The sequence below is a fragment of the Panthera leo genome, chromosome B2 (genome assembly GCF_018350215.1).
Source record: "Panthera leo isolate Ple1 chromosome B2, P.leo_Ple1_pat1.1, whole genome shotgun sequence".
NCBI lineage: Eukaryota > Metazoa > Chordata > Mammalia > Carnivora > Felidae > Panthera > Panthera leo.
In genome coordinates, this window is record NC_056683.1 from 53,072,785 (window position 1) to 53,085,511 (window position 12,727).

Below are 12,727 nucleotides of genomic sequence, written 5' to 3' on the forward strand. Positions count from 1 at the left end.
TATACTTCTACACATTTCTCCACCTCCCCAACCGAAGGCATACTTAACCTATCCCAATAATTGATTCCATTGATTAAATAAACATTGAGGGGTACCTAGGTGGCTCAGTCTCTTGAGCATCCAACTTCGGCTCAGGTCATGATGTCATGGTTTATGAGTTCGAGCCCCACATCAGGCTTGCTGCTGACAGTGCAAAGCCTGCTTCAGATCCTCTGTTCCCCTCTCTTTCTGCCCCTCACTCACGCTCTCTCTCAAAATAAACAACCATTAAAAAAGATTCTCTCTCTCCCTCTGCCCCTGTCCCCCACTCTGATAAATAATTAAGAATAATTAAATAAAAAGCTAACTTCACTATACATAAAAAGGAGATGCTCTAGAATTAAGAAGCCTAGTAAGCTGCTCAAACTTTTACACCCCTATTACTGTAGGTCCAAATACACATAAAACATTTCAAATTGAGAAAAATCTGCAGACAATATTCAAACAAAACTACTAAATGAAAAACATAAAATAAGAACCCAAACATTTCAATTTCTCTCATACAAAAATAAACATGAAGCAGAAAAAAAAAACTGCAACAAATGCTATAACCTGTAGAAAACATGTTAAGACATAAGAAATCAGAGAACACTGTATTCACAAGCATTTCCTAAGAAATACACTATAGAAGCAGCTTCTATAAACCACAATGATGACTATAACTGATAAATATACCTGGGGATGAACCCTGAATATATTTAATTGCAGATTTGAAACAAAGGTGGGCAAAGAGTGGAAAATAGCTTATAAATATTAGAGCAGGGGAGGGGCAGAGAGAGAGGAAGAGAATCCCAAGGAGGCTCCATGCTCAGCACAGAGCCTGACACGGGGTTTGATCTGATGACACTGAGATTATGACCTGAGTTGAAATCAAGACCTAAGTGACCGACCCACCCAGGTGCCCCTCTAAAAGTAGCATTAATGAGAAAACACTGCACATTAATATCAAGGGAATACAATTGAAGCAATAATCAAAAAGAATACATATAATTTAAATACTGGAAGCAAAAAATAGGAAAAGAATGAAAATAAATGAATTCAATTCCCAATTGTAAAACCTAGAAAAATATAAGAAAAAAGAAAGAAGTTAGGAAGTAGTATAAATGTAATAACAAAACAAAAAACGAAACAAAAAAACAAAAACAAAAAACACACCAAAAACCAGAAATGGAAAAATCAGTGAAGTTAATAATTAAATTACAATATTGGTTCTGTGAAAAAAAAAAAAAACACAAATAGAAAAACCACAATCTCATATAATCAAGCAAAAACAAAAAAAAAAACAAAAAAAAAATAGTAGAAAATGAAAGCACAAATATTCAAACAAGTAACAAAGAGAGACAAATTACTGAAACCAAGAACTTTTTAAAAACTATAGAGGAATGTGCACAATTTTATACAAGTCCTTTGAAAAATCTAGATGGAATGGCTCATTTCCTACAAGAATGAAGTTTACTATTATTGACCCTATGAGAGATATAGTGCTCAACTTAACCAGTTTCCATGTAAGAAATAAGAGAAAGTTATCACGAAACGATTCAACACAAAAAGCATCAGGCCAAGATGACAAAGGAGAAAATGAGGAAAAACCCTGTGGTGCATGAATTCAACTGTAACTGTGTTAAGTTATTACAAAATATCAGGAATGAGAGCACATTAAAAAATCCTACATTAAAAGGACAAGAATATGACACCAAAATAGGCACATAGATCAAGGGAACAGAAAACCCAAAAAGAAGCCCACATTTACACGGTCAATTGATTTTTGACAAAACAGCAAAGAATACACAATGGGAAAAAGTCTCTTCAGCAACTGATGTTGAGAGAATTGGACAGCAACATGTAAAAGAATGGAACTGGACTGCTGGCTTACACCAAAAACAAAGATGACATCAAAATGGTGGAGTGCCTGGATGACTCAGTTGGTTAAGGGTCTGACTTTGGCTCTGGTCATGATCTCACAGTTCATGGGTTCAAGCCCCACATATTGCTCTAAACTGATTGTGTGAAGACTGCTTCAGATTCTCTCTCTCTCCCTCTACCTCACTTCCCCTCCCTCACTTTCTCCCATACACATGCAGGCGCACTCACTCTCCCTCTCTCTCAAAAAAATAAACTTTAAAAAAATTCAAAATGGATTTAGTACTTAAAGTTAGATCTGAAATTATAAATATCCTTAAAGAGAACAGAGGCAGTAATTTCTCTGACATCAACCATAGCTACTTTTTTTCTAGATATGTCCTCTGAGGCAAGGGAAACAAAAGCAAAAATAAACTACTGGGAGTACATCAAAATAAAAAGCTTCTCAGGGCGCCTGGGTGGCTCAGTTGTTTAAGCATCCGACTTCAGCTCAGGCCATGATCTCACAGTTCACAGGTTCGATACCCACGTCAGACTGTGTGCTAACAGCTCGAAGCCTGTAGCCTGCTTCAGAATCTGTGACTCCCTCTCTCTCTGCCCCTCCCTCTCGAAAAATAAGTAAATGTTAAAAATAATTTTAAAAAAAAGGTTCTGTGCTGACCATCAACAAAACTAAAAGACAACCTACTGAATGGGAGAAGATATTTGCAAATGACAACTCTACAGAGATTTAGAATACAGAATATATAAAGAATTTATACAACTCAACAACCAAATAACAAATCATCTAATTTAAAAATAGACAGAAAACATGAATAGACATTTTCCCAAAGAAGACATACAGATACCAACAAACACATGAAAAGATGCTTATCATCACTTATCACCAGAGAACGCAAATCAAAACTACAATAAAATATTACCTCACACCTATCAGAAAGGCTAAAATAGAAAATAAAAGAAACGAGTGTTGGAGAGGATGTAGAGAAAAAGAAACGCTTGGGGTGCCAGGGTGGCTCAGTAGGTTGGGCATCTGACTTTGGATCAGGTCATGATCTCATGTATCGTGAGTTCAAGCCCCACACCAGGCTCTGTGCTGACAGCTCAGAGCCTGGAGCTTGCTTCAGATTCTATGTCTCCCCTCTTTCTGCCCCTCGCCGACTCATGCTCTTTCTTTCTCTAAAAAATAAACATTAAAAAAAATTTTTTTAAAGAAAAAGGAACCCTCGTGCAATTTTGGTAGGAGTGTCAACTGATACCACCACTATGGAAAACAGTGAGGAGGTTCCTCAAAAAGTTAAAAATGGACCTACCCTATGATACATAATTGCAATACGCAGGATATTTACCTAAAAAGTACAAAAACACTAATTCAAAGGTATACATGCACCCCTAGGTTTACTGCAGCATTATTTACAATAGCCAAATTATGAACATACCAAGTGTCCATCTATAGATGAATGGATAAAGAAGAGATGGCATATACATAAAACAGACTATTATTCAGCCACAAAAAAGAATGAAATCTGCCATTTGCAACAACACGGGTGAAGCCAGAGAGTATAACGCTAAACAAAATGTCAGAGAAAAACAAATACCATATCATTTCACTCATATGTGGAATTTAAGAAACAAATGAGCAAAGGAAAAAAAGAGAGAAACAAACCGAGAAACATCTTTTATTTTAAAGATTTGTGGGGTGCCTGGGGAGCATCCAACTCCTGATTTTGGCTCAGGTCATGATCCCACGGTTCCAGGGTTGTGGGATCAACCCCTCTGTTGGGCTCTGAGTTGAGCATGGAGCTTGGTTAAGATTCTCCCTACCAGCCCGCCCTGCCCCTCTCCCATTCTCTCTCTAAAAATAAAGTATTTATTTATTAAAAATTGCTTGCTTGTTTTTTATTTACTTATTTATTTATTTATTTACTTACTTACTTACTTATTTATTTATTTATTTATTTATTTTGGAGGGGGAGAGAGAAAGAAAGAGAGAGAGAGGAGAGCGAATCTTAAGCAAGCTCCATGCTCAGCACGGAGCCTGATAGAGGGGTTGATCCCACAACCCTGGGATCATGACCCAAGCCAAAATTAAGAGTCGGACATTCAAATGACATAGCCACTCAGGCACCCCAAGACTTGTAACTTTTGAGAACTGATGTATTACCCTAGGGGAGGTAGGTGTGGGACTGGGTGAAACAGGTAATGGGGATTAAAGAGTGTACTTTTCATGATGAGCACTGAGTAATGCATAGATGTGTTGAATCACTATCTTGTATACCTGAAACTAATGTAACACTGTATGTTAACTATACTGGAATTAAAATTTCAAACTTCATAAAATTAGTTAATTAAACAGACAAGAATAATGCAATATTATAAATAAAATATGCCAACAAATTGAAAATGAAATGAACAAATTCCTTCAAAGACACAAATTAGCAAAACTTACCCAAGAAGGAAGAAAAACACTAAGTATCCCAATATTTAGTAAAAGAATTTAATTAGTAATTAAAATCTTCCTCAAACTTAAAAAGCTCAAGTCCAGATCATTTCACTGGTAAATTCTACCAAATAAGGAAGAAATCATACCAATTCTACATAATCTCTTTTAGAAAAGAAAACCTAGTATTTATCTTGATACCAAAGCCATACAAAAAAAATCACAAGAAAACTAATGACCACTATCTTTCAATGAGCATAAACACAGAAGTCCTTAATAAAACATTTCCAAAATGAATCCAGCAATATATAAAAGGAATATAATATCACCACCAATATAATTATCCCAATAATGCAAGGTTAGTGTAACATACAAAAATCAATACCATACATCGTATTAAAGAAATAAGAGAGGAAAACAATATAAATCAACTCAATAAATGCAGAAAGTTTCTCACAAAATTCAATACCTAATCATAATTAAAGAGAAAAACTCTAAAGAGATTACAAATAAAAAGGAATTTCTTCAACCTGATGAAGGGTTTCTATATAAAACAACTAACATTTACTGGTGAAAGACTGCAGGCTTTCTAACTACGACCAGAAACAAGGCAAGAAATATACACTCTCACTACTTCTATTCAATGTTGCACCAGAGGGCCTGTATAATGCAATACTATTATTAAAATAAATTTAAGTCATATGAATTAGTATAGAAGAAAATTGTCTTTATTTCTAAACAATATGCTTATCTATGCAGAAAAAATCTAAGGAATTTACAAAGCAAGTTGCAGGAATCAATAAGTGAGTTTGGCAATACTGCAGGGTATATAATCAACATACCAACCATTGTATTTTTATATGTTAGCAAGAGAAAATAAATTTTTAAAAATCTATTCACAAGAGCATTTAACAAAATAAAATTTTTGCATATGAATTTAACAAAATCACATACAAGATCTGCATGCTGAAAACTACAAAACATTTCTGAGATATATTAAAGAAAGACCATCTAGGTGGAATGATATACCATGTTCATGGACTGGAAGAACTCAATATTGTTACAACCAGAACTCTCCTCTAATAAATGTAAAGATATGTACATACTCTCCGCTCTGTGAGTTGAAATTTTAATCTCAGCCCCTCTGTCCTATCATGAGTAGGAACTGGAAAAAAGCAGTAACTTCACAGTGAAGAAACCTGACAAACACTACCATAACCAAATGATCAAAGTTAATATAATCAATGATTAGTCAAGTGGATAGCATATATACTCTCTGATGAGTAGGTCACTTCACCTTTGTGTTATTCTTCCCTTCCCACCAAAACTATAAATAAAAAATAAAAAATACAGTTACAGCCTAATCATGAAGAAACTATCAGAAAAACCCACATTGAGTGATATTCTACAAAATACGTAATCAAAGCTCTTCAAAATTGCCCAAGTCATGAAAAACGAGAAAAGGCTGATAAATTATCATTGATTAGAAGAGACTAAGGAGACATAACAAAACAATGCAATGTGGAATATCCTCAATTAGATCATGGAATAGAAAAAAGACATATGAATAAAATCCAAATAAAGTATGGAGTTTAACTTATAGCAATGTGTCAATATTGATGTCTTACTTTTGACAAATGTACCATAGCAATATGTTAACATCAGGACAAAATGGACAGAGTGTGTAAGGGAACTCTGTATACTGTTACTTGCAACTTTTGTATAAATCTAGAATTATTCCAAACTAAAAAGTATACTGAAGCTTAGTAGTTTGGTAGTTTCTTAATAAGTTAAACCCAAATATTCATCAACCAATGAGTGAATAAATAGGAAATATCATCAATAAAAATGAATAAAGTACTGTATAGGCCAAAACACAGAAAGAACTTGAAAATGTTCTGTTAAGTGTAAGAAGTTAGCCACAAAAGGCCACATACTGCCAAATTCCCTATCAAATATTCATAACAGGAAAATCCATAGAGACAGAAAGTACATTAGAGGTTGCATAGGGCTGAAAGTAGAGGGGTAGTGGCTGGGAGGAAATTGAAAGAGACCACTAATGAGTATAGGGTTTCTTTTTGAGGTGATTAAAATGTTCTAAAATTAGGTTGAAGTGACAATTTAATAACTCTAAGTATACTGAAAACCATTGAATTGTGTGTACAATAAGTTAAATAGGTAAACTATATAATGTGTGGTTTATTTATAAATAAAGCTGTTAAAAACTGAACTATAGTTTACACTTGTGGGTATACGCATGCAATCATGCTACCCAGATTAATATCAAAAAGGGCAATAAACTCAAAAAAAAAAAAAAAAAAGAAGCTCAAAGTTAGCTGGAGGAAGGAAATGATTAACATTTGAACAAAAATAAATAAAATATAGAATACAAAAAATAGAAAAAATAGACAAAGCCAGAGTTGATTTTTTAAAAAGATATAAAATATGGACAAATCCTTAGTTATCTAGACAAAGAAAAAAGAGAGAAGACTCAAATAAAGTCAGAAACAAAAGAGGAGACATTACAATTGATGCCACAGAAATGAAAAAGATCATGAGGGACTATTATGAATAATTGTATGCAAAAAAAAAAATTGGACATACTAAAAGAAATGGATAAATTCCTAGAAACACAAAACCTGCCAAAAGTGATAGAAGAAGAAAGAGAAAGACTGAAAAGACCAAAAACAAATGAGGAGACTGAATGAGTAATCAAAAATCTTGCAATAAATAAAGTCCCAGGACCACAGACTTCACAGGTAAATTCTACTAAACATTTAAATATGAACCCTTCTTAAAATGTTCCAAGAAATAAAAGAGAGAACACTTCCAAATCATTTTATGAGGCCCGTATTAGCCTGCTACTAAAGCCAGACAAAACACCACAAGAAAGAAAACCACAATATCCTTGATGAAGGTGCATGCAAAAGTCCCCAACAAATAGTAGCAAACTGAATTCAACAGCACATTGAAAGGATCATACATCATCACTAAGTGAGATTTATCCCTGGGATACAAAGATGGCAGTATATGCAAATCAGTGTGATACACCACATTACCAGAATAAAGATAAAAATCACATGATCAAGAAATGCAGAAAAAACATTTGACAAAATTCAACATCATTTCATCATCAAAACTCTCAACAAACTAGGTACAGAAGGAACTTAAAAAAGATCGCATATATGAAAAACCCACAGTGAACATCGTATTTAATGATGAAAAACTGAAAGCTTCTCCTTTATGATGAGAAGCAAGACAAAGATGTACACTCTTACCACTTCTTTTCAACATAGTACTAGAAGTACTAGTTAGGGAAATTAGGCAAGAAAAAGAAAGAAAAAACATCAAAATTGGAAAAAGAAGTAAAACTGTCTCTGTTTATAGATGACATAATCTCATATATAGGAAATCCTAAAGACTCCACAAAAAAACTGTTCAAACTAATAAATTCAATAAGGTTGCAGGATACAAAATCAACATATAAAACTCAATTGCATTTTTATATGCTAATAACAAACTATACAAAAAGAAAATTAAGAAAACATCATATTTATAACAGCATAAAAATAATAAAATACTTTGATATAAACTAAACCAAAAAGGAGAAAGACTTATACACTAAAAACTATAAAACATTAATGAAAGAAATTAAGGAATAAACAAATAAATGAAAGTCATCTCTAGTTCATGGACTGGAATATTTTTTATTGTTAAAACATCCATTACCACAAATGGCCTACAGATTCAGTTCAATCCCTATCAAAATCCCAATGGAAATTTTTATATAAATAGAAAAAAGAATCCTAAAATGTGTATGTTCGATCCAGGAACCAAAAGCATAGGCAACAAAAGCAAAATTAGTCAAGTGGGATTACATCAAACCAAAAAGCTTCTGCACAAACAAGAAAATCATCAACAAAATGAAAAGGCAACCCAAAGAATGGGAGTAAACATTTGCAAACCATATATCTGATAAAGGATTAATGTCCAAAATACAGAAGGAACTCCTACAACTCAACAGCGGTAATAACACCCCTATTTAAACATGGGCAAAGGAACTGAAAGGTCATTTCTGTAAAACAACATACAAATGACCAAGTATATGTAAAAGTGCTCAACATCACTAATCAACAGGGAAATGCAAATCAAAACCACAATGAAATATCACTTCAAATCCGTTAGGGGCTATTACTAAAAACAAAAAAAAAAAAATTAAAGTAACAAGTCTTAGGAAGGATGTGGAGAAACTGGAAGCCTTGTATACTGTTGGTGGAAATGTAAATTGATGCAGCCACTATGTAAAAAAAGTATAGAAGTTCCTCAAAAAAATAAAACGATAACTATCATGTAATATGACAAGCTCACTTCTGGGTATATATCCAAAGGAATGGAAATAAGGGTATCGAAGACATATCTGTAATGCCATGTCCATTGCAGCATTATTCACAATAATCAAGACATTAAGTAACTTAAATGTGCACTAGTTGAATGAATAAACTGTGATATCTAGATAGATACAGATAAGATATACAGACAGACATAGAAATATGGTTCATCCTCAAAAAAAGAAGGAAATCTTGTCATTTGTTACAACATGGATGAACCCAGAAGACAATGCTAAGCAAAAGCCAGACACATAGTGACAAATACTATATGATCCCACTTATATGGAGAATCCCAAACAAACTCATAGAAGCAGAAAATAGAATGGTGGTTTCCCAGGGATGGAGAGAGGGAGAGAGAGAGAAGACTGGTCAAAGGGTACAAAGTTTCAATTATACAAAATGAGTAAGTCCTAGATATCTACTGTACAGCTTAATGCCCAGAGTTAACAATGCTGTATTGCAAACTTTGAAATTAGCTAACAAGGTAGACCTTATATTAAGTGTTGTCATCACAAAAATAATAATAATAAATAGGGAGGAAATTTTTGGAGGTGATATATGTTTATGGCATTGACTGTGGTGATGGTTTCATGAGTATATACTTATATACAAACTCACCAAGTGGTATATATGAAATATGTACAGTTTTTGCATCTCAATCATACCTCAATAAAGTTTTTTTTTTTTTAGGCTCCAAAAGGGATCTTCATGCAAAGCTCCAATCAAAAAATGTACGAAGAAACTAATTCCTTACTGAATACATTCTCTGACAGGTACTATGCTGGGTGCTCTATCTTTCTCAGTCCCTACACCATACCAATCTATGTAAGTAATATTTATCCCGTATTTTAAATGGAGAAAACTGAAGGTCAAAAAATTTGCCAAAAGACATAGATGATTAGAAAACCTCACTGAGGGGTAGAAATCCAATTCAGTTCTATTCTCCAGACTTAACTACCCCAAAAAACCATAATCTCATTTCTTGTGGCACATGGGCTTTTGATAACAGAAGACAAAGGAAAATTAAATTAGATGAATGCAAAATTTGAAGTTAAAGAGAAGAATCTGTGTTCTTTAACAGAGACTAGATTATACACTCCACAAAAATAAGGGCTAATATAGTTATGTTCCCTTCTGTACATATAGCACCTAATAAACATCAATAAGTATCTGTTGAATTAACAAATGGGAAATAAAATACAGAATCACTGAAATATAATTAACAACACATGACTGAGCTTTTAAAACTAAGCCCCAGGGGCATCTGGGTGGCTCAGATGATTAAGTGTCTGACTTCACCTCAGGTCATGATCTCATTATTTGTGAGTTTGAGACTCCTGTCGGGCTCTGTGCTGACAGTTCAGAGCTTGGAGCTGCTTCAGATTCTGTGTCTCCCTCTCTTTCTGTCCCTCCCATGCTCATGCTCGGTCTCTGTCTTTCAAAAATAAATAAATGTTAAAAAAAAAATTTAAAAAATGAGCCCCAATATTTTACATTCAGGAAGCACTATTTATAATCTTTAAGAATCATCGATATTTGGGTAACTTACATAATACTTAGGCAAATAAATGAACAGTTTGTCCAAAGGAAAAGAAAACAATGGTGTACAAAGAAAATATGGACTGGATTTCTGAGCAAGTTTGGCCTCATGATTAGGAAACCTGATGACATCTCTAAATCCAATGCTTGACCAAGCAGCCTCATTGGTTGATGGATTACACAAATCCTCTCCTTAAGTACTCAAGAAACTTATAGCAGAACAATGATGTGGGCTGTTAGCATATTCCAGATACATGGACTTAAATATATACACATGACTGATATCTTTTCATTTAACAAGCTATAGCACAGAAAGCCCATTCCTATTTGATAATTAACCAATCAACCATTTATGTAACAGTAAGACGGTGCTAACCCACCATCGTGTTTTTCAGAGCCATTGACTTTTTCAGGGTTGGTGAAGGACTGACTTCCCAGTACCTCTTGCTTTATTTCTCCCATACTGACACCATAGAATTGATAAAGAAGTTGTTAAGGTTAAGGATGAAGTCTTCCTACCTCCCACCCAAAACTTCAATCCTTTGGGAGCTAAGAGCTTTGTACCTCTGCCTCTAACCCACCAAACAAATTCAGTTTCAATGGCTTATCAAAGAAGTTCAACTCTCAAATATCCAAGGATTTTATTTCTAAGACATAAGAATTCACAACAGACTCCCAAGAAACTTACTTCATTTTTCAATTACAGTAAAACAACTTTTAGCTCATTACTTTATACCAATGTCATAATGTAAAAAGTTAAATGTCAGTACATTTTTCAAATGTTCACTCACAAGTTACAGAATTTTTTTTTAATGTAAATACCTTGTAACCAGGACTACCCATTAGTCCATCCTTTCCATGTCTTCCTGGTTCTCCCTAAAAAATAAATACATGTATTTTAATATATTTTTGCACTAATTTTTATTTCTAAAGAAAGAGAGTATAAGATAATTTTTAAGTAAAATACTCAAGAACTTTTTCTGTCAAACTCACAGCACGTCCAGGAAGGCCAGGAAAACCAGCATTTCCCTTTTCACCTTTTGCACCCTGTATTAAAAATAAATACTTAAAAAAAAAAAAAAACAATCCATGCAAAACTTTTATTTTTATTTTTTTTGTTCTTATTACTCAGAAAAGCTTCATTTTGTTTGTTTGTTTAGCTTTCTGACTCTGTGCTTGTGCCTTCAACACTTCCTCAAAGATATTCTGCTCCTCAATAAAGAAAGCAGGCTTGACTTTGGCATGGGCACATTTAGCACACATGGAACCACCATGGGCCCTTCTAACATGTTTTTTTTCATTTGAGGCAAATTCATAAGAACTTTAGGTCTCACAGCACAAACTCTGACGTTTGCCTGGGCACACACATGCAGATGTTGGTGCTTTCCCAACTTTGTTGGTAGTAAGGTAAACAATCCTATTACCAGGCATTCTGCACAGCCTAGTTTTGCTAGAGGCTGTATTGTAGAATAGCCTATGACGGCAGTTGGACCACTGTGAATGTCTCTAGACACCATCCTCAGAGGAGGTACAACAATGATTTTTAAATTGCAACTCAAACTTAAGTTAAAAAGTGAGTAAGTGAAACTCTTTATGTAATGACAGAATTCATGGAACTATAGCTTGTGTTGGCTCTATGACTTTTGGCAAAGCATTATTTTACCAGGCCAATGGACACAACATAAAGACATCAAAATTACTGATGAATGCAGGATTATTATAAGCATCTAAATACAGAAACCACATCTCGCAAAATTAAAAAGCAGTGTATTTTAAGCACAATATAAAGAGAATATAATCTTCCTTCAATGTGAAGAAGTCAGAAGGCCCTTAACATTGATTCTCCAGGGACATGCTGTTACTACTTCTCCCAAGGAATCGTTCTCCATAAATACTTTAAAAATTCAGAATAATCAATAACACAGGGTACACCTAAACCAGTTATTTTTAGGGTTTTTCATTATTCTAAATAAATCTCCTGAGAAAGATGAACAAAGCTAATTGCTGAAATGGTGGCTGGGAAAGAAATTCAAGTTTTGCATTTCCATGACATTCAAAGTTCCATATAGATACTTTGTTTTACAATCCATACTTCCCTTTTTGCCATAAAATCCAATTGATCCTTTATCTCCTTTGGGGCCCATTTCACCCTAAAAGGCAAAATATAAATATTGGGTTTTGTTTTTTATTAAATTTTTAATTTTAATTCCAGTATTTGTTATGTCCCTTTTTACGTGATTTAACCAAGTGATTCTTCTGTGGGTACTTGAAGAAAATGTATATTCTATTTTTCTTGGATGGAAAGTGGTTTTATATGTATCTTTCAAACCATGTAATTTGAAGTATGCTTCTAGTAAAAAATGTTCTTGTTGGAAGAAAAATAACTTTAACTGAGGGTACTCATTTAAAATAAAGCATATCAGAGGGGAAGTTGGCCAGAGGCGGGGGCGGATGAGCAAAA

At 33.9% G+C, this 12,727-nt stretch overlaps 1 protein-coding gene across 6 annotated transcripts in view; it reads right to left on the reverse strand.

Moving 5' to 3' along the window:
* The window catches only part of COL21A1 (collagen type XXI alpha 1 chain), a 171,666-nt gene that overhangs the window by 45,705 nt on the left and 113,234 nt on the right, over positions 1-12,727 (reverse strand). For 5 of the 6 annotated variants that reach the window (XM_042939082.1, XM_042939085.1, XM_042939083.1 and 2 more), the window contains 3 exons: positions 12,363-12,416; positions 11,260-11,313; positions 11,089-11,142 (listed from right to left, as the gene is read on the reverse strand). In XM_042939082.1, coding sequence (XP_042795016.1) covers positions 11,089-11,142; positions 11,260-11,313; positions 12,363-12,416 — 162 coding nt within the window. The remainder of the gene's footprint in view (positions 1-11,088; positions 11,143-11,259; positions 11,314-12,362; positions 12,417-12,727) is intronic. The other variant, XM_042939086.1, reaches the window with a different exon arrangement.